Here is a 20,534-nt window from a genome sequence, read left to right as displayed (position 1 = left end):
TCAATTTCCCGTTGTATCATTCATCGCTCGGCATCTAACGTGCGATAGGGCCGTCTTAGAATATGCGGCGCATCGCCGATTTATATACGAGGCTGCACAAAGTAGTTTTTTCCCAAATACCGAGCGTCAATTTCAAAAATGTCGGACTAAGGTTTGAGCAGCTGACGAAGATCGCCTGTTAGTGGGGGAGTAAGGTCCAAGGTTATCATCATGGTAATGTTAGTGTGAGCTGGAGGCGACGTTGCGGGATGAGCATTGAAGGCAGCGGGAGATTTACTGGAAGAGCGATGAGGCGAGAGGGGAGAAGGTTGGCATTCGTGCGACGGTGACACTATGGCGAGAGCAGGGCCTTTGGAAAGTACCTGAGCGCATAAACTGAAGTTCAGGAGTGGGAGATAAGTACTGTGAGGCAAAATGGTCAAAACGGTGGGAGGAAACGATACGCCGTGCGAAAGTAAGGCATTAACAACGCGAGTGACGACATAGTCACCATGCGGTATACAGGGGTCGGGCACAGCAGTAATGCACGCCTGTGCCTGGGGTGGTAGCCAAACGAAGTCGGTACAACAGAGCTGGATTGGCACTGCGTCGGGAAGGTCGGTAACATCAGGGAAATTAAGCTGGACTACACTACCAAAGCAGTAATCTATAGCTGTGTGAGCAGATAAGAAATTCAAGCCAACGATCACGTCCTGATGGCAATGGTCAGGTACATGAAACAAAACAGATGTGTGGCATCCGCCGACGCTGGTGCGAGCGGCACACATTCCCGGCAAAGTGGCAGTTTACCCAACAGCGCTGGATTCGACAGCTGTGAGCAGTTTCTTGAGCCGCTTCCTGGAGATCAGCGCTCATGACTGAGATGTGTGCACTGGTGTCGATCGGTAAAGTTACAAGTACGGCACCAACTTCCACGGCGATAAGGTTCTGATCTGCCTGCAAGGCGAGGCGAGGATTTGCATGTCGGTGGTCCAATGCAGAGTCACATCCGGGAGCTGCATCCATCAGTTTTTCGGGAATGAGCGTACAGAAGGGTGCAGCTATCTAAAATGACGGGGCACGGGCGAGCTGGACTGACTATCGTGCGGTGACAGCGAACCACTCGACCGTCTGGAGGACGTAGATGGGCCGCCATTGCGGTATGTTGGGTCATTCGGGGCATCAAATGACGGGCGCTGGTTGTCATTGTGGCGGTAGCAAAACTTGGAGCGTGAAAAGGAGGGCTGGCGATAAGGGAAATAAGGGGAAATGCGTCTCAAGCCCCTGCAATGGAAGTATATGTGTTTGTCGTCAGGTGTTCCCCTTCGGTCGAATCTCGATAGCGCCGAAACATCAATGGAAGGCGTTGAAGGGGGATAGTAGGCTAGCCGAAGGGCGTGTGATTGAGCACACGGGTTTAATTCCTACGTCTTCCTGTTCTTCGCGGACAACTGCGTGGATGAGGGAGATCGTCGAACTGAGTATCCTCCGAAGGAGGTACGAAAGAAAATGGAGACGCAGCCCCGATTTGGGCCGCACAATTCGGACAACGCTATCCGTAGCGGACGACTGAAGGGCGTCTCCACACGACCACTGTGAAGCGGTTGTGTGAAGACGCCCTGTGTCTTTGGAAGCCGCACGAACTGTCGGGCAATGCGATGGCTCTTTACGTCTCCGAAACGCCTGCACTAATGTTTAATTTCGTCAACTGTCGATCAGTCTTTAAAAACGAGCAAGAGCGAAGCATCATCGACGATGCCTTACAGAATATGCTTCCCTTTGTGAGTATCGGTTGAACTGGAATCGGCGCGGCAATGAGCTGAGGCATCAAAAATGTACGCAGCGTACGACTCCGCAGCTGTCTGAGCCCGACAGGATAGGTCTTTCGTAGCGGCGAAGCTCTTCCCCTTGTGTGCGATTCCAGGTGCATCCTGGTCTCTGGAGGGAGAAGGCAAGATTTGTGAGCCCTGTCGCTTGTGTGCAGCGACGCGTTTGTATATGTGGCATTCTTCGACGTCGGTGGTGCCAGTTCCATTACCAGAGAAGGTACCAGGGTCATGCGGATGAGACACGACGACTGACAGTTCCGCCATCGCTGATGCTGACGGCCCGGGTGTGCCGGGTGCCAACGCCGCGCTTGACCCAGGTGCCTAGTATTGCAGGATGGCCGAGGGCAAGCCTATTGCATAGTTATGTCTTTTGCAGTACCCAGCATCTCCATCAAAATTGAAACGGGCCGAGGTATAAGGGTAAATGGTACTGTGTTTACTCTGCCGAAGATATGGCCCGTGCAGCCAGTGTGGCGAAACCTTAGGCTAGCCCCATTACCGGCTCTTTTTTGTCTTGTTGGCGCTCCTCTTCTTTGTCGCAATCGTGGCACCATGGCAATATAATAGATATTATAATACCGAGACCGATCAAGTTGTCCAGCGCTGTTTATTCCAAAAAAGGCAACGCCCCAGCTCACGCGCGAAGAAGTAGAAAAACAGGGAAGATGATGATGGCTATGTACAAATGAAAACGATGAAGTACGTTATTAGTGCTTACACTAACTTCCCCCCGTCATGGAAGCGGCCAGCCTGGCCGCAGATTAGAGATTATCTTAACGGGGGTGAAGGGCTTCATTCGCAAGGCGTGAACAATTTCGGCATTCCGGCGGCGCCGGTCAGTGACGGAGTGCACTGGGCGGACGATATAGTTCACTGCAGATGTTTCCGGCGCAACGGTGTATGGGCCAATGTAGCGTGGAAGGAACTTGTCACAGAGGCCTGGGGTGCGGACTGGAGTCCAAAGCAGGACTTGGTCTCCAGGGTGAAAACGTAGGTCACGGCGTATGTTGTCGCAGTAACGCTTGCGCTCAGCTTGGGTAGCTTCTGTACTTTGCCGGGCGAGTTGACGGCAATGTGCAACTCGGGCAGCAAAATCTTCTGGAAGCGACGCATTAGGCGAAGAAGGTGCGAAAAAGAGTTCTATGTCGAATATGGTGGAAGGAGATCGTCCATACACAAGGAAGAAAGGGCAGTAGCCAGTAGTCCGTTGAATAGCAGTATCATATGCGAATGTCACAAAAGGAAGAATTTTATCCCAGTCAGTGTGGTCTGGACGGATGTACATGGAAATCATGTCAGACAGCGTACGGTGGAAGCGCTCGGTATGGCCATTGGTTTGCGGATGATAAGTAGAAGTAGATTTGTGGATGGTATTAGTGGCCCGAAGAACTTCCTCGAGAACTTGTGAAATGAAAGCCTTGCCACGGTCACTGAGAAGAACGCGAGGAGCCCCGTGGCGCAAGATGATGGCGCGCAAGAAAAAGTCGGCGACCTCAGAAGCGGTGCCGCACCGCAGAGGGGCAGACTCAGCATATCTTGCTAAATGGTTGACCGAAGTGACAATCCAAAGGTCACCGGAGGGTGTCAACAGCAAGGGACCATATAAATCAATGCCAACAAATTCAAAAGGTGCATCCGGGCAAGGGAGAGGTTGTAGTAAACCGGCAGGCGGGGATGTCGAGCGTTTGCGGTGCTGACATCACGCACAAGAGGCAATGTATTTGGCCACCATTGTGGATAGGCCAGGCCAGAAGCAGCGGGTCTTTATGTGGTCGTAAGTGTTGTGGAAGCCTAAGTGGCCAGCCGATACGTCGTCGTGAAGTGCCTCTAATACCCGCAAACGAAGGCAGCGAGGTAGAACTAGCACTCACCGGTGACCTGTTGGGTGGTAAACGTAGCGGTGTAGCACGCCACCTTGAAGGCGGAATTGTCGAAGTTGGCGTCGCAAGCGGCTGTTGGGTGGTTCGGCGAACCCACTAAGGCGAACCATGAGAGCTCGACAGTAGGAGTCGGCCCGCTGAAGCGAGACAAAATCAGAGCGTGATGAAAGCGTATCATGGTCCAGGGGCGTTATCGAGAGCTGGTGTGAGGCAGGCGCAGCATCGGAGTGACTTGCTGGGCAAGACGACAGCGCGTTGCCGGGAGAGAGCGAGAGTGGACAGTGAGACAATGCGTCTGCATCGTGATGAATTTTTCCAGACTTGTACGTTATAGTGAAGTCATATTCCTGCAAGTGGAGTATCCAGCGTCCTAAGCGCCCTGACATGTTTTTCATTGATGACAGCCAACACAGAGCGTGATGGTCGGTAACGATGGTGAAAGTGGCGGCCGTAAAGGTATGGGCGAAATTTCTGAATCGACCAAACGGTAGCCAGACACTCTTTCTCTGTAATGGTGTAGTTCCACTCAGCTGGAGAAAGTGTTCGGCTGGCATATGCTGATTGTGTTGTTCATATAGGAGGTTGTGGCCAAGTACTGCACCAGGGTTGCCAATACTGCTCTGGTGAGGGAGTGCGTTACCGGTTATGGTCACTGGGATCAGGCCACACTCCAGGCCTGTTTATGCAATTTTATCAACACGTGGATTTTTTTTAATCCGGTGGAAAATTGCCGGCACCGGGATTCGAACCACGGACCTCTTGCACGCGAGGCGGGTGTTCTACCTCTACGCCACCGCTGATGATGATGATGATTATTATTACGTTGCAGAAGTACTGCGCCAATACCTTGTGCGCTTGCGTCAGTATGGAGTATGGTGGGAGCTCGATTATCGAAGTGGCGAAGCACTGGTCCGGAAGTAAGATGCCGCTTAAGAGCTTCAAAAGCCGACTCGCAGTCGCTAGTCCACGTGAAAGAGGCACCGGTAACCGGTAGCTTGTGTAGAGGCACTGCTATTGCTGCGAAGTTGCGTATAAATCTACGAAAATATGACGCTAAGACGAGGAAACTACCTACATCTTTCTGTTGCTGGGGGCGAGGAAACTTAAGAACAGCACTTATCTTTTCGGGGTCAGGCTGGATGCCATCTTTTGAGACGACGTGACCCAATACTTTTATCGTCTTGCTTGCAAATTTCCAAGCACTACGTCCTGCGTCCTGGTCACGAAGACGTTGTAGCTGTAACATCCAGTCAGATCGCCGACGGAGACGCCCTAGTCGCCCCTTCTTCCCGCTGTACTTCTCGCGGAATTCTCATTGCCACCTGTCTCGTCCGATTTTCACGAGGCCGCGCACTTCTGTCTGCTTGCACGACGACCCCAGATCCTGTGATGCTGCCAAAAGGGATGACAGTGGCAACCCACGCCTACACTCAACCTATCTCTATAGTCACACTTTGTCCTTCTTCATCGCCAGCACCAACCTCAGGTTTGGGTGATTCTTTCCCTCCTCCAGCCGTTCTTGGTTTTGACCGAACAGCCGCGCAGTCCGAAGCCTTAATGGCGGTCTTGGCAAAGCACAAAGCCTGTTTCGATAGCTGTTCCCCTGTGTTGAGCCAAACTCCTGCGGCTACACACCGCATCGAAACCGATGGTTCCGCCATAATACTACGACGCCCCTATCGTGTATCGCCGTCCGAACGAAAGGCCATTGAACAACAGGTTGCTGACATGCTTGCGCGGAAGATAATAAGACTTTCATCTAGCCCACGGGCTTCTCCCGTGGTCCTGGTAAACAAAATAGATGGCTCCGTTCGCTTTTGCGTCGATTATCGAGCGCTCAATAAGATCACATGCAAGGACGTATATCCAATACCTCGAATTGACGACGCTTTGGACACACTACAAGGGGCAGAGTATTTCTCCAGCCTTGATCTTCGGTCATGATATTGGCAAATTCCGATGAACGAGACTAACAAAGAAAAGACCGCATTCGCTACACCGGATGGCCTTTATGAATTTAACGTGATGCCTTTTGGCCTTTGTAATGCTCCTGCCACATTTGAGCGCATGATAAACAACGTACTTCGTGGTCTAAAATGGAAGACATGCCTCTGTTATCTGGGCGGTATTGTAATCTTTTCGTCTTACTTCAGCCAACATCTTCATCGATAAGACGAAGTACGTTAATAGTACTTACAATATATATATATATATATATATATATATATATATAACATAAATGCATTGCCGCGACCATAACGAGAACGAAGATACACCTGCCGCATCCTAGCTCATAACCACAAGCGTCAAACAAGGCACCGCCAGGCAACGCTGCACCCGACGTGCCCACTCCACGTGTTGACTTACCGCCAGCTCATGCTCGAGAATCGTATGGAGGGCACGTGACAGGAGGTGAAAAATAAGAGGGCGACGTTCAAAGAATCGAATCTCGAGGGCCAATTTCTTGTTTTATTGAGGATTGAGTCCATTGAGTGGACGGGCACAAGTTCGTCCAGAAAAAATCTATTTTTCTTAGAAACGGCTGGCGTAACTGTTGGTTACAATATATTATTATTACAGGTGAAGCATGCAGGAGCGGATTCTCTCCAGGACCATCTTGTGTCCGCCTTTTCTGCATCTTGAAGAAGTATGTATGCAGCTTGCAGTAGCGATGAAAGGCTGGAGTCAACAGCGAAGCTTCTGATCACCTAGCTTTCACGGGGCTTGCCTTGGTTATTTGTAGGTTTTGCTTAGCTATGCTAATTTTGGCTAAGTTGTTGGCAGGTTTGGCTAAGTAGTTTCTAGGTTTCGCGAGGTTATCGTACGCTTGGCTAAGTTCATGGTAGACAAGTTGATGTCGAACCAGTCATTCACAGACAGCTGTGCCCAAGCTCTCTGCCCAGAAATTTGCGCTGGAATCGGTCGTTCGCACCACCTTATGTCGCGGCGCGCTTCGTCCTGGTCCCGGACCAGGACGAATTTTTGTTCAACTATGAGGCTTTTCTTTCGAGGAACCCGTATGGGTTTCCTTTGTAGCAATTGCTACGAACGGGTGGATGTCTGATTTGCCCTTTATTCATTCACTGCTGGTTGTTGTAAGATTTTACGCATGATTACAAAATGTGACGTTTTATGAGTCAATTGCACAAAGATACCTTAGAGAAAAATATTTTCCCAGTAAGAAACCCGTGATAACTAGAGGTATATGGTGCCGCTTCTCACTTCTATAGTGAGGGATCTAGCTAAAATACTCTGACGTAAATGCTTAGAGCTGCTTGAGCACATCCTACGTTCTAGAGTATAACATAATATTAAGTCTATTTGATCGTACCAATCCTATTTGAACAACTTTATGCGCATGAGTACATTTCGTGCACATTAAATCTTTTACATATAAATCACACAAGTATGTTCTGATCATTACACTTATAAATTCAGTGCTCATGGACCGAATTCGTTCAGTGGACCGACTGAATTCGTTCAGTGGACCGTAATGCAGCCTTTTGTACGCCTCTGGCGGAGGATCAGTATGCGATGCGTAAACTTGTTTTCACAGCGAACACATAAATTGAGAAGCTGGAATTTAGGCATCCTTCCTGTTTGGTATCAAGTTGTGATCAAGCAGCGGGGTTTAACCCCCATGTGCCGGAAATCATCCTAAACGTTTTTCTTTTTCAAGAATGTTTCTTTTTCAAATAAAATAAACTGTGCGTCACCTCCGTCGACCATATGGCGCAAACATGAAATTTGTGACCCCATAAAACTGTAGCAAGATGAACACTTCAAAAGACATCGCGCCTAATAGTAAGCGTCAACAACTTGCTTCTCGATGATTTGGAAACAGCCTGTCACACCTAAGAAATATTGACGCTTCACCACGTCACAGCTGGCACGTCACCTTTTGTCGTTGTCAAGTGCGTACGGCCAAGTGAACTTTGTTTAGCCTTCCTGTAGGTATTCCCTTCACAGGTATCTGCCACTACTCTGGGAAAACGGGCGCTTTAACCGAGCCCTGTCTGTCGAAGAAATCCCAAGGTTTCGGAGAACACTTGGCTCTTGTTAAAACTCGACCGGAATGGGAAAATCGAAAAACAGCACCGATTATATCTTTCGTCTGTGTTCTCGCCGAACCTTTTGTAATCAGATTATATGCGACACGCGAATAGTGTTGCACATTCTAGAATGTGTAAGAACACCAGCGAATATGAATAATGGAAATTAAAGTGGATGAATAAACAACTTGCCGCAGGTGGTAACCGTACCCACAAACTTCGCATTTCGCGTGCGATACTCTACCAATTGAGCTACCGCTGCACCGTGTTCCCATCCACTTTCTTGGGTACTTGTGTCCTAGTAGAACCCTGGGAGTGTTAGCCAGCGCCACCACTCACAGACCTTGGCGGCGAACGTGGAACGTCCTTTTTGCAGCAGGCGTCACGAGAAAGCGATCTGCTTGGGTGAAGGCAACTGGTCAATAAGCCCACATATGCTACCTGAAGGCATCAATGTTGCCGGATTCGAGACCCTCGTTAAGTACTCAACGAGAAGAAAGGGGGTTAACCGAAGGGCCCGATTTTCATTAGTCATAGCATAAGAAGCCAACAAACACTAACACCAAGGACAACTATATATATATATATATATATATATATATATATATATATAAGAAGATGTTCTCCCGGTTCGATAAGTATGTAGTTCAGAAAGAAGGCGCACATTTACAAAACGACGCATACTAACGTGCTCACTTTTCGGCCATGGCACAGTCTGCATGACGAAGGACGGCCCTACTCTGATAAAGTGCCTACTCTTCACCAGCGAAGTTATCCTGACGAAGGCGACGCCACTACCGAATTGTTAGCAAGCAAATATGCCTTTTTCGTGAATGTGCTACTTTTTTCTTATCAACAATATATATATATATATATATATATATATATATATATATATATATATATATAATTGAGCACAAGACAGATATATCATTACAGTTCTCAGCGAACAGCACAGTTCTTCGGTAATTCCATAAATGACGGCTCCTCTAACCACTAAGCCAATGAAACAATTCCGTCTACGGATACTTCGGTAATGTTTGTCGGAGAGGAGTGACGCCTTGTGCTGTACAAGAGAGAGACGCAGACGCAGTTCCTGTTCAGTAGGTGGGGGACCATTATGCATTGGATAAAGCGACTGGCGTCGTGGATATGGCGAGCCCTTATCATGGGCAGAAGCATTGGCGGTGAATGAAGTCCGATATGATTCAGGACGTGACGATAAGAAAGGAACTGAAGTGACGTCCAGGTTGGTAAGCTCAGGGAAGGCGTATGCGACGTGGACTGAAGTGCGCCACGTGACTAGGGATTTCACAATTGGATGTCACCAGGGATGTCACGGTTGATTGTCGGATGCGTGCCATGGCCCACTTTTGGCTCGTGACTTGGCGGGAAACGCGAGAGGAACTGGATAGCTGACAGTGATGACGAGAACGTCGACGGCATGGTCTGTGCTAGACCTTCAGTGTAGCCGCGAGGTGCCAGCACCGGTGGCGGTGCGCGCTGGGACTGAATAGCCTCAGACATTCGCTCCTGTAATATCTGTCGCAGATGAGGAGTCAAAGATGCGCCAAGTGTTTGGAACGGCGTTCAGTAACACAACGGCCAAGCAAGTTCGGAACGAATGAACTCACTTGATCTCGCAAAGCGGGAGCCTTGGTCAGGAGACGCTGTCTGCGGTGCTCATCGTAACAGATAAAATGGTCAGCGACTTCAACTAGGGTTTGTGGGGTTTTCTTTAGAGTAGTATGTGATAGATGTCGTCTTTGATGCCCTTACGATTTGGCGGATCTGATAGGATTCGTTCACTGGCGCATTAAACGCTAGCTAATATTGACGACGTCATTTTCGTTGTTTAAGTTCTCACTGGGCTGTTGGCAACAGTTGCGCAAGCCCTCTTCTGTGCGAAGCTTTCGCACCCGAAAGCAACAGAACATTTGCGTGAAGCTCACCTTGAAGTCGAACTAGGCGGCCATAGCCAGAGTCGTCCTTGCAGAACCACACGTTTGCGGCGCCCGAGATGTAGAAGATCGCGTTGTTCCTCTTATGAGCATCGTCCCATATTTTTTAGCTCACTTACGCCTTCGTAGGATGAGAGCCATTCTTGAACGTCGTTTTCGTCGGAGCCTTTCAAGATTGCTGGATCCTGTTGACGTAGCAAGTCGGGACATAGATGGGAGAGTGAGCCTTGCGGTGGTTGACTCAAATTGTGATGTGCTTCAACTTCTAACAACGGAGTTCCAGACTTTCAAGTGCGCCACTTTCACGCACGTATGTGCGCACGAAGCCTGTGCTTCCGGGCTTCGCGTCATCTGAACTTAAGAGAACTGAAAAAAAAAAGACCGGAATTAGAGAAACAGCAAAACATACGGGCTGTTCTTCCAAAGACGACGCCTAAGCTCTTGCGGTACACATTCAGGCATATTATTGAGGATACTCGCGAAGTGCAACCCTAATAGGCGGCGCATGTGGCACACACTTCACGGTTCATATTAAAGGGATCTTTCTCTGAATGCACGGCCAGGTTAACTGCGGCTCCTGCTGGCACAATTGGTATCGCGACTGATGTATATATATATATATATATATATATATATATATATATATATATATATATATATATATATGTATATATATATATATGTGTGTGTGTGTGTGTGTGTGTGTGTGTGTGTGTGTGTGTGTGTGTGTGTGTGTGTGTGTAGGAGGGTATATGTTTGCGTAATGCAACAACTAGTTCAGAGTTTGTACAATTTCGCTAAGGTTCACCGCCAAATTACTGCCACAAGGGCGCGCCTCTCTGCTACGTAAGACAAAGAATAATTCCAACATGAAGTTGAACATATACCTTATAATATATTACAAGATATCATGTAATAGATATAATCTTGCGAAAGATTACAGGTTGGATGAGATGACCATAAATGAATACTGACTCTAATAAAGCATTCGATAACGTTTCTCATTCTCACATAATGATGAAACTTAGCTGACTTAACATACATGGTAAAATTGTTAATTGGGTCTCAAGTTTTTTAACCAATCGTTAGCAAATTGTTTCCGTAAATGATCTGCTTTCCGCTTTAGCACAATTTAAATCTGGCGTTCCTCAGGGATCCGTACTTGGCCCAATCTTATTCTTAATTTACATTAATGACATCAGTAACAACCTAACCTCTACAGTTCGGTTGCTCGCAGATGACTGCGTTCTTTACAGACAAATTATCACCTCTGACGATACTAATATTTTACAGGCCGACCTAAACAAAATTTCACTTTGGTACGAGGAATGGGAAACGGAAATTAATGTTTCTAAAACAAGAACAATGACAATTGCCAGAGCCAGTAACCTTCTCTTAAATTCATTTTCATGAACAACATATGCATAGAGAATGTGCCTACATTAAAATACTTGGGCGTCCATTTAACTTGCAACCTTGCATGGAATGATCACATTGATGGAATAATTTCGAAAGCAAATGAAAGACTTGGATTCATCAGACGAAATTTATATTTGGCAAATCAGTCAACTAAATTATTAGCTTATACAGCTTTAGTTCGCTCAAATATTGATTACGCTTCCATAATATGGAATCCAAGTAAGACTTGCCTAATAAACAAGCTTGAATCTTTACAAAAGAAAGCAGCAGTTTTCATCACTAAAACCTACTCTAGAACATCCAGCATCACGGCTATCAAAGAGTCCCTCCAATTACCCTTTCTAGAAACACGACGACTGTTAGCACTGCTTTCCCACTTCCACAAGTTCTATCATACCCCGTCATTCTTTACAGCATCCTATATCATACCCCCACAAAAAATTTTCCCCCGCCTCGACCATCCCTTCAATGTGCGTCCCATGTTTGCGCGTAAGAATCCCTTTCGAAAATCACTGCTCTTTCTTGCTATTTATCACTGGAACAAGCTGGCAAAGGAAATTGCTTCTATACATCATCATGACTCATTTGGAAGTAATTTGAAGCACAGTTTTGCGCACGTTGAGTAAAAACAGAATTGTGTGCCTTTGACGCATTGTAAGTGTATCTACATGGTTTGTACTGAGTGCTTTTTTATCATATATGCATTTCTTTCTTTCCCTATTTTTTTCTTTTTTATATTTAATTGTTGTTGCATGCGGTGATCTTTTACCAGGGTGTTCTATATTGGCTTTCCCCCTAATTATGTTTGAAATATCCTGTTGTTACCCCACCCCCTATGTAATGCCCGTAAGGGCCTTTAGGGTATCTGAATAAAAAAAAGAATGATACGCCTCACCATTAGATGTAAAGGCTTTAGTCAATCACTTCACAAAAGCACCACTTCACATATGTTGGTACATATGGACTAGATCGGCCTAATTAATGTGATTAAGATTACCTGCCTACTTCCGGCACGTTGAGCAGTGAACCTGCCGTATGTGTCGTAATGGTCTTCATATTATTGCCGTGACCGTTCTAACGTGCCATTCGCCACTCAGAACGAGTGGCGATATCTTGTCGACCCTAAAAGAGAACAAGAGGAAACATGTAATGAATGAGAATGCGTTCTAATTTGCCTTGTAACTGCGTTGTATGTAACCTAATGGACGTATCGTGAGCGCGCAGGTTTTCGCCTTCATCGTCCCTAGCCTATGCTTAAGTTAGAGTAAATTATTTTTTTGTGTGCATAAAGCAGCTTTGTATATGTATATGCGTCGGCCGCCGGGCATCAACACGCTGTCACATGCTTTCTTTTTCGATCGCGCCATGTAAGTTCAAAGTTAGTCTAATGACGGGTCACTGCGAAAGGGGACCGATGTGCGCCTACGAACTGCGTTCCCAACGAGGAGCGCCGTACGGTATTTGACAATTATCGAGGCCGTGAACACGCCAGGGTCATCCCGTCCATTGGCAAGGCGATTCGTCCGCTCTCTGCGGATTGTGCCACCGCTATGAATAGGTCTGCGTAGATACAGTAGCCCTAACCTTAGTCGTCGACTGCCGACGCTGCTCCGATTAGGCCTAACAGGCTAGGAGCGCTGCCAATGCTCTAACCGCGACAAACTTTCGCCGTTGGTTTATGTGATAACGGGCCGCAACGGTCGCGGTAAGCGTCTCGCTAATATTTCCTTACGGGTGGCTCATAACTGATCGGTCGCGAGATCGCGCGTACTGGTTAGATTGACGGCCCTTGAAGCGGTGTTCGGGTGTGCGGTCAACCAACCGGCAAATACCCCCATCACGCGTGAGACACTCCTCTGTGTGCTCGCGTCCGGGTAGAAAGCTTCGAACTGCGCGAATATGCATCTGTGGACACTGAACTCGCGTTAAAATCAGCGTGTCTTCCGGTGGCTAATCGACCTAGTAGTCGCACCTGCTTCCGTGCTTTCCACACACGCTGCTTTTACAGTGATGGCGTATATGCCTAGCCGATCCGTCCGTATATCTGTCGCCTGTACGTCTAATACTCCTCCGGCGTGACCCCTTGTGCATGAGCAAAAAGAAGAAGAAAGAGGTAAGCGCGCGATTCGCTGCGCTAGTAGGGAGGTCATTGCTCTCCGCCGCAGACGTACCTGCGCAGCAGTTTCTCTCCGGCCCTGAAATTGGTCGTGCGTATTGGTCGTGCGTATTGCTGAAGAGCAGGCAGCTTTCGATCAGTTACGCCGCGAGCAGAACCGGAAGCGAGTTCGTCCACGCCGTGCTGCTGCTGCAGACTGCGCTCAAGAACAGGCTCGTGCAGCAACTGCGTGTCTCAGCTGAAACTGCGTGCAGAAACAGCGGCGCAAGCAGAAACTGCGTACCGAGGATCCGGCAGTCTACCAAGGCGTCGTTTATTGAACCGTAGCGAATAACGCATGATAAACACCGGAGCCAACCATTTCAGTTTCGCTGGTCAACCATCTGTACGGAGTGCTTGGGTGGCGATTTTCCTTTTCCGTCCGTTCGTGTATCACTGCTATCGTTCCGGTTGACGTGGTCATACCTTGTACCGATAAAGTGCGCACGCCATGGGCGCGCGCAAAGGCGCCGACCACGGCCAGGCCATTCACAGAAGGTGCCAGTATTCGAAAAAAATCTAACATCCGAAACACTGAATATTGGACATACGATGTGCCAATCGAATTATTCGAACGTTCACTAATCGATTCGCAATAGAATATTCGAGTGATTACAAGCCCTAGTTTTAATGTCACGGCTTTGTAGCATTCGTACTTCCAGTGAAATCGCGCTGCATATTCTCCATCCTCTTTCAAATAAACGTCTGTGTAAAGTCGGCGCTTGTATGCCTTGCCTTTTCCATTCGTGTCTCGTTTTTGGCGCTGTTACTCAGTCATCGCGAGTGCCTTAATATGCATAGAAGGAAATATCGGCTACTAGCGTGCTCTTCAGTGATGCGTCCCGTACTACGTGAAGCCTGCAGTGTACATCCGTTGCAGTGATCATGAACGGTTCTAGCTAGCAATTGTTTAAAGAGGCCTTCAAGCCAGTATCCGACAAGATAGTAACAAAATGCGACAGTATTCACCCTAGACGAATTGGAAGGGCGCCACAGCCATCAGTTGTGGTCGTAGGTTCTCTTCTATGCAGCGACGAGATGTCTTCCATTCTTATATTTATTCTTTCTTTATTGAGAACGGAGTTATAATCGTAGCTATTACCGTCATCGGGAAGTATATTAGCTCAATAAGAACAAAGTGGTGCTCTGCGCTTTCCTGGCTTCCTTGTCAGATGCTTTAGCATGTACGCTGTGGGCTTTCTGAATTTCGGTTATTGTAGGTTTGCTAGAACTTGTGCAGGTATTTGTACCTGAAGAATTACAATGAGAGTGCGTTCTTATTAATCGTTCCTTGTCCTTGCGCGGATTTTACGCTTTAGTTTAACAACAGTTTTATACCCTGTTTCTCTAAAATGTGAGGATATTGATTGCATAGTCTTTGTGTGAGTGTATTGTATGTTAGATATGGAAAACGTGGCAATATTCAACGAAAAACGGGATCTTTATTATCAGATAAAATATATAATATACTTCACATTTGAAATTGTACCTGCTAACGTGCTATGTGATTTCTTTAGGGAGGCCTTCGTGGAGTGGTTTGGACGGATTGCATGCAGTTTATTATTATCTTGGTCGCCCCTACTGCACTGTTTGTGAAGATCATGGTGGACTCGCTGTCCGCGAACTCAACGGTGCAGCCACTGAGTGATATGGACATCGGGATGTACATGGGAGAGTAAGTAGGGATTTTCAAATCAAAAGGAAATAGTCTTTCCTTTTTTTTACTACATATAAGAATTTCAGTAAATCCATGAACACAAACATTGCAATTAGCATTGTTTGTTTTATTTACTAATATTTGATGCCTAATAGTTATACAAGACCTTTCAATTTATGTTTAGCCTACGTTTAGGCTATCATTGAACAACTAAATTTCCATGGATTTTCGAGAGTGCAAGAACACGATTTGTAAAACGTAAGTAATGACTCCGAGTATACTAGTAGAAGCAGGAGGCAGGTTCACCCTTTAAGATAGGATGAAAGAAAGCAAACACAGCAGCATCACTTGTTAAACCGACAAGCATAAACCAACTTGTCCAGGAGCATGTTCTTGTAATATACATACAAAATTATTCACCGCACATTCCGAACTTTGTATAGAATGACTGCTTGGTAATACGTTACGTGGCGTGGCATAAAGTACAGAAAACGCAAATGTGTGTTCCAGCAAATTTCATTGTCCATGTGCCTCTACTTTACTCCCCGTTATCGCACAAGGACGGTGTCTATCGTCCGATGTTTCTGCTCCTGAAGGTAGAGAGGGTACTAACGTACAGCTGTCACTCACGTGGCATAAAGTATAACATAAGGAAGGAAAACTGAACGCTGACCAAAATTGAGTTTTCTAAAACTTGTAAAACTAGTCTGTGAACAAGGCTTCCGTGTGAAAGCTGACACCTTAAAGAACTTTCAGACAACCCCCTTTTGGTCGGCGTTCTTTTTTTTCTTTCTATTATGCCGCTACTTCCCGACCAGATGAGATTTCGTCAAACTCTTGATTTAAATAGATCAGGAAAATCGAATTGAGGTGCTATAATGACGCAGCTGTTAATAATGCGCTTTCGACTGCTTTTCAGGCATGCATGCTACGAAAAGTGTAAATGGCGTACGCTCAAGCATTTTTTTAAATTTTCCCACATGTTGGCACGTATGCAATTAGTGGTATAAAAATGAACTACACCGCATAACCAACGTTCTTCATTCGAGGCGATACGGATTTACCAAAAGATTTTCCAGATGCGTCTTGGCCTCATCCACACAATTTCTTTTAACTTGCGGATATATTTGCAGAATATCAACTCTCCCGCCTGCAATGTTTAAATTTATTCAGACTTTTTCAACAAACGGCATTGTACTCACAGTACCTTTACTTTTCCATGCAACTTTGCTTCTATGTACCTGGTTCGCTTTTGCGGGTGCCACCTCATAGTGACGCTAAGTAACAATGTAGCGAAACTACGAAAAAGAAGCGTGCAATTTTTGTGCGAACCTGTGCCCACAAAAACAGGCTACACTCGCAGCAAAGCGATAGTGACTAACACAGTCGGGGCTCGTCGAAATCTGATCAGCGGGACAAGCGCATCGGCTTTATACACGAGTCATCGAAGGCTCCAGACTAAACGCTGGTACCTGCGTGTCTTCTGAAAGGTACTACCAATTAAAGTCGCGCAAACGTGCGATTCGATTACACAAGGTTTGGTGACAATAGACAGCGGATAGGACCATCGATAACATATGAGAAACTTCCGATAAGCACAAGGGCGTCTTACGCTAAGCGATAACATGTGTTAAACAGTGAAACGCAGTCTCGCGCTAAACAAGTACACGTGTCAATACTCCCTTTGAAAAAGCATTGTCCTGATCCTACAAACACGAAAGCGAAAACAATAACTTGAAAAAAAATAAAACATTATTACTCAAATAACAAAGAAACTAAGTTACTAAGTTCGTCATCGGGCGTACAAACGCCTTAAGATGCTCCACGTGATCGCTTCAGGTGGTGCGTGGCGCCGCTGTGATTGCAAAATGCTATCTGGCACGGCCTCATTTTTCACTATGCCAAGGCGTCGGATGATCTCTTAAGGTCCCCAAGTAGCGGCGTAACAGCTTCTCCCTAAGTCTTTGTCGGTGTATCGAAGTCAAGACCCACACACAGTCACGGGCCGTCGCGTCGAGTCGTCAAAGCTTGTGGTGTCGGCTGTCGGTCCTCTGCTGGTTCTTGATGCGCAGGCGGGTGAGTTGTCGGGCTTCTTCGACGCGCTGGGGCTAGGCGGCGACATCGATACTCTCTTCATCAGTGCCGTGCGACACCATGTCGTCGAGTGTCATCGTCGGATTCCTTCCATCAACCACTTTGAACCACGTGATCTGTGTTGTTTCTTGCACGGCCGTCTTATGGGCGAAGGTTACGAAGGAAAGGACGGCATCCCGCATATTGTGTTCGACGTCGGCATACATTGCAAGCATGTCGGCGATGTTGTTGTCCAGCCGCTCCACAAGACCATTCATCTGCGGATGGTAGGCAGTTGTCCTCCTGTGGCTTGTCTGGCTGTATTGCAATATGGTTTGGTTCAACTCTGCGGAGAAGGCTGTTCATCTGTCGGGGATCAGGACTTCTAGGGTACCATGTCGCTGCAGTATGTTCTGGACACAGAGTTGAGCGACTTTGGCCGCACTACTTTTAGGCGGAGCTTTCATTTCCGCGTAGCGGGTAACGGAGACGGTAGCCACGACGATCCACTTCTTTCAGATGTAGATGTTGGATAGGCCCTAACAAATTCATCTCGAACTGAGGAAGCGGTCGGTAAGGAAGTTAAATCAGTTGTAGTAATCCCGTAACCTTTGTCGGTGGTGTCTTGGGTCTGGCAGTCTCGACATGTCTTGACTTAACGAGTGATGACGGCGGTCAAGCACGGCCAATAGTACTTCTCTTGTATTCTTGCGAGCATACCGGGAAACCTGAGGAGTCCGGCTGTCTTCTCATCGTACAAGGCGTGCAGGACTTCTGACTGGATGGCTGCGGGCACAACAACGCGCAGGCTGGCGAAAGGTCTTCACCAGGAGGTCCTTTCGAAAGAAAAATGAAGCCAATCCGCCCGTAAATACCCTTGAGAGAGCGTCGGTTTTGCCTTGAGACTATTCAGCAAGGCTTGTGAGCTTCGGGGCTGCTCGCTGCTGCTCGGTAAAGTGGTTTGCACTTATTGTACCTTAACAGGCGTCCTCGTTTTAGTCATCACGGGGCGGCGGGTCCACAGAAGTAAGAGACAGGCAGTCTACATCAGTGTGTTTTCGTCGAGAGTTGTAGATTACAGCGATGTCTTATCCTTGCAGTGAGGCTGCACCGCGCAAGGCCTTCAAAAGGGTCCTTCAAATTCGCTAGCCAACACAAAGCGTAATGGTCGCTTACGACTTTCAACGGCCTGCCACATGCATAACGGCTCAATTTGGGTGAAGCCTAAATTGTGTCGCGGCACTGCCTTTTCGTCACAGAATAATTGTTTACCGCATTTGACCGCGACCGGCTAGCGCAAGCTATCACCCGTTCAAGCGTTCTACTGGATTAGGACGGTACTGCGGCTTAGGCTGCTGGCGTCAGTGGGGGTTTCTATATCAGCGTGCTCCGCTAAGCGCTCAAGTTCAGGAGGTGACTGCATGCGTTGTTTTTGTTCTTCAAATACATCGGCCAGCGGCGTTTTCCCCTTGAACTCGACATCGGATATAGTTAGGAGTGTCAGCATCTAGGCGATGCGTGAAAAGATCTTGACAAAGCACCTGTAGTAGGCATACATGCCCAGGAACCTTCTTGTCGATAGGATGCTGGAAGTTTGAGGTGGCAGCTGTCTTCTGCGGGTTGTGGTTGACTCCAGATTTGCTGATGACGTAGCCCAGGAACAGAAACTCATCGTATGCGAAGCGGCTCTTTTCCGACATCATAGTGAGCACGGATGATTTGATGGAGTCAAGCACTGTTGCAAGCCGCCTAAGGTGTTGTCGAAATTTCTGGCGTAGACGACGACGTCATCTAAGTAAAGAAGACATGTCTTGTATTTCATTCCAGCAAACACCGTGTCCATCGCGCGCTGGAACGTTGCAGGCGCTGAGCACAGTCCGAATTGTATGGCCTTCAACTCCCAGCGGCCGTCTGGCGCGACGAACGCGGAGTTTTTACGATCCCTGTCATCGACTTGTATTTGCCAGCAGCCAGTCTTGAGATCCATCGACGAGTATTCGTCATTGCAGAGCTGATACAATGCGCAGCCTATCTGTGGGAGAGGGTTACGTCCTTTTTCCTGATATTGTTCAGTCGACAATAATCGACGCAGAAACGTATGGTTCTGTCTCTTTCTTCACCTAGACTACAGGAGATGCGCACGGACGTTTCGACGGCTGGCCGAGGTCGTCGCGTAGCATTTCGTCGACGTTGTCTCATAGGTGACTCAAACTCGGTAAGGCCTCTTGTGGTTGAACGCACGGTTCGGTTACTATGTGATGCTTTGCAACTGGAGTTTGTCCAATCCTCGATGACACCGAAAGGCAGTCTTTTTCTTCTCGGAGAAGACCTTTAGCTACTGCTGTTTACTTAAAAGGAGACTTGAATTTATGTGGAAGCCTTGTTCGGGAACTGTGGTCGGCGGGGTAGGTGCGGTAGAATCCGAGAGGAGAAACGTATTGCTAGTTTCGACAGTTGCTTTGATGTATGCGATCTTCGTGGCCTTGTTAATGTGCTTGAACTCCTGACTGAAGTTTGTCAACATCACTCTCGATTTCCCTCCGCTCAGTCGAGTGACCACTCTTGCGATGCAAATTTCACGCTCAAGCAGTAGACTTTGGTTGCCCTCGATGGCGCCTTCTAGGTCTGCGGGTGTTCCGCTGCCGAGGAAAACGATAATGCTGGAGCGAAGCGGGAATGTGACTTGGTCCTCAAGTACACTTAAGGGATGTTTACTGGAAGGCCTCTCCGTCGGTATGGCATGGCCTTTGGACAGCGTTGTTGACTTCAACCTCAGGTCAACGATTGCGCCATGCAGGTTCAGGAAGTCCATGCTGAAACTACGTCTCGCGAGCACAGTTGGAGGACAACGAAGTCGCAGAGTAGGCCCAGCCGTGAACTGCAATGCTTGCCGTGCAGATTGCCGTCGGCGTTATGAGGTGTCCATAAGGTCTCTAAATTTGAGGGCCGTCCCATGCAGTCTTAAACTTGGCGGCAAATAATCTACTGATGACGGGGTAGTCGGCTGCAGTGCCTACAAGCGTGGTGACCTTGTGGCCATCGAGAAGCACGGCGGTTCTTTGTCTTCCATTGCAGTTATGTCTTGGCGTCGGATCACGGTCGCGTTGAAATCTGTCTGATACGTGTCGTCATGACGTTGCCTTTCGTAGGCGCATTCTTGGCGTCCACGCTTCGTTGGGATGGCGGCATGTCGAGCCTGCGTCGTTGAGAAAGATCGTGAAGCGTGGTCGTCGGTGGCGGAGGATCTCCGTCATTTCGACATACAGCAACATCACCTCCGTCGGTCGTTGCTTTAACTTTTTCGGATAGAGGCTCACGTACCGGCCCCGGGCTGCGCCAGTGTATGGTCGGCGCAGCGGTGACAGATAGCATCCTGGTGACAGTGAACGCGAAAGTCGCTGGGCTCTCCGCTGCGTTGCGGCGATTTAGTCGGCGATGTCACGAGGCAGCTGACCAAGCTGCCGACGTGGTGCATTGAAGGCGAACCCTGGTGCACCCATCTTGATAGGCATCGGTGGTAAGCACGGCC

The 20,534-nt window shown here is 47.8% G+C and overlaps 1 protein-coding gene across 1 annotated transcript in view; it reads left to right on the top strand.

The window, feature by feature from the left end:
- LOC142591258 (sodium-coupled monocarboxylate transporter 1-like) overlaps positions 1-20,534 on the top strand; it is a 94,260-nt gene that overhangs the window by 20,562 nt on the left and 53,164 nt on the right. The window contains exon 5 of the mRNA XM_075703597.1: positions 14,793-14,950. Within this exon, the coding sequence (XP_075559712.1) occupies positions 14,793-14,950 (158 nt within the window). The remainder of the gene's footprint in view (positions 1-14,792; positions 14,951-20,534) is intronic.

Source organism: Dermacentor variabilis, chromosome 8 (genome assembly GCF_050947875.1).
Source record: "Dermacentor variabilis isolate Ectoservices chromosome 8, ASM5094787v1, whole genome shotgun sequence".
Classification (NCBI taxonomy): Eukaryota; Metazoa; Arthropoda; class Arachnida; order Ixodida; family Ixodidae; genus Dermacentor; species Dermacentor variabilis.
The sequence above is the reverse complement of the archived record's forward strand: the minus strand, read 5'-3'. Positions and strand labels throughout refer to the sequence as shown.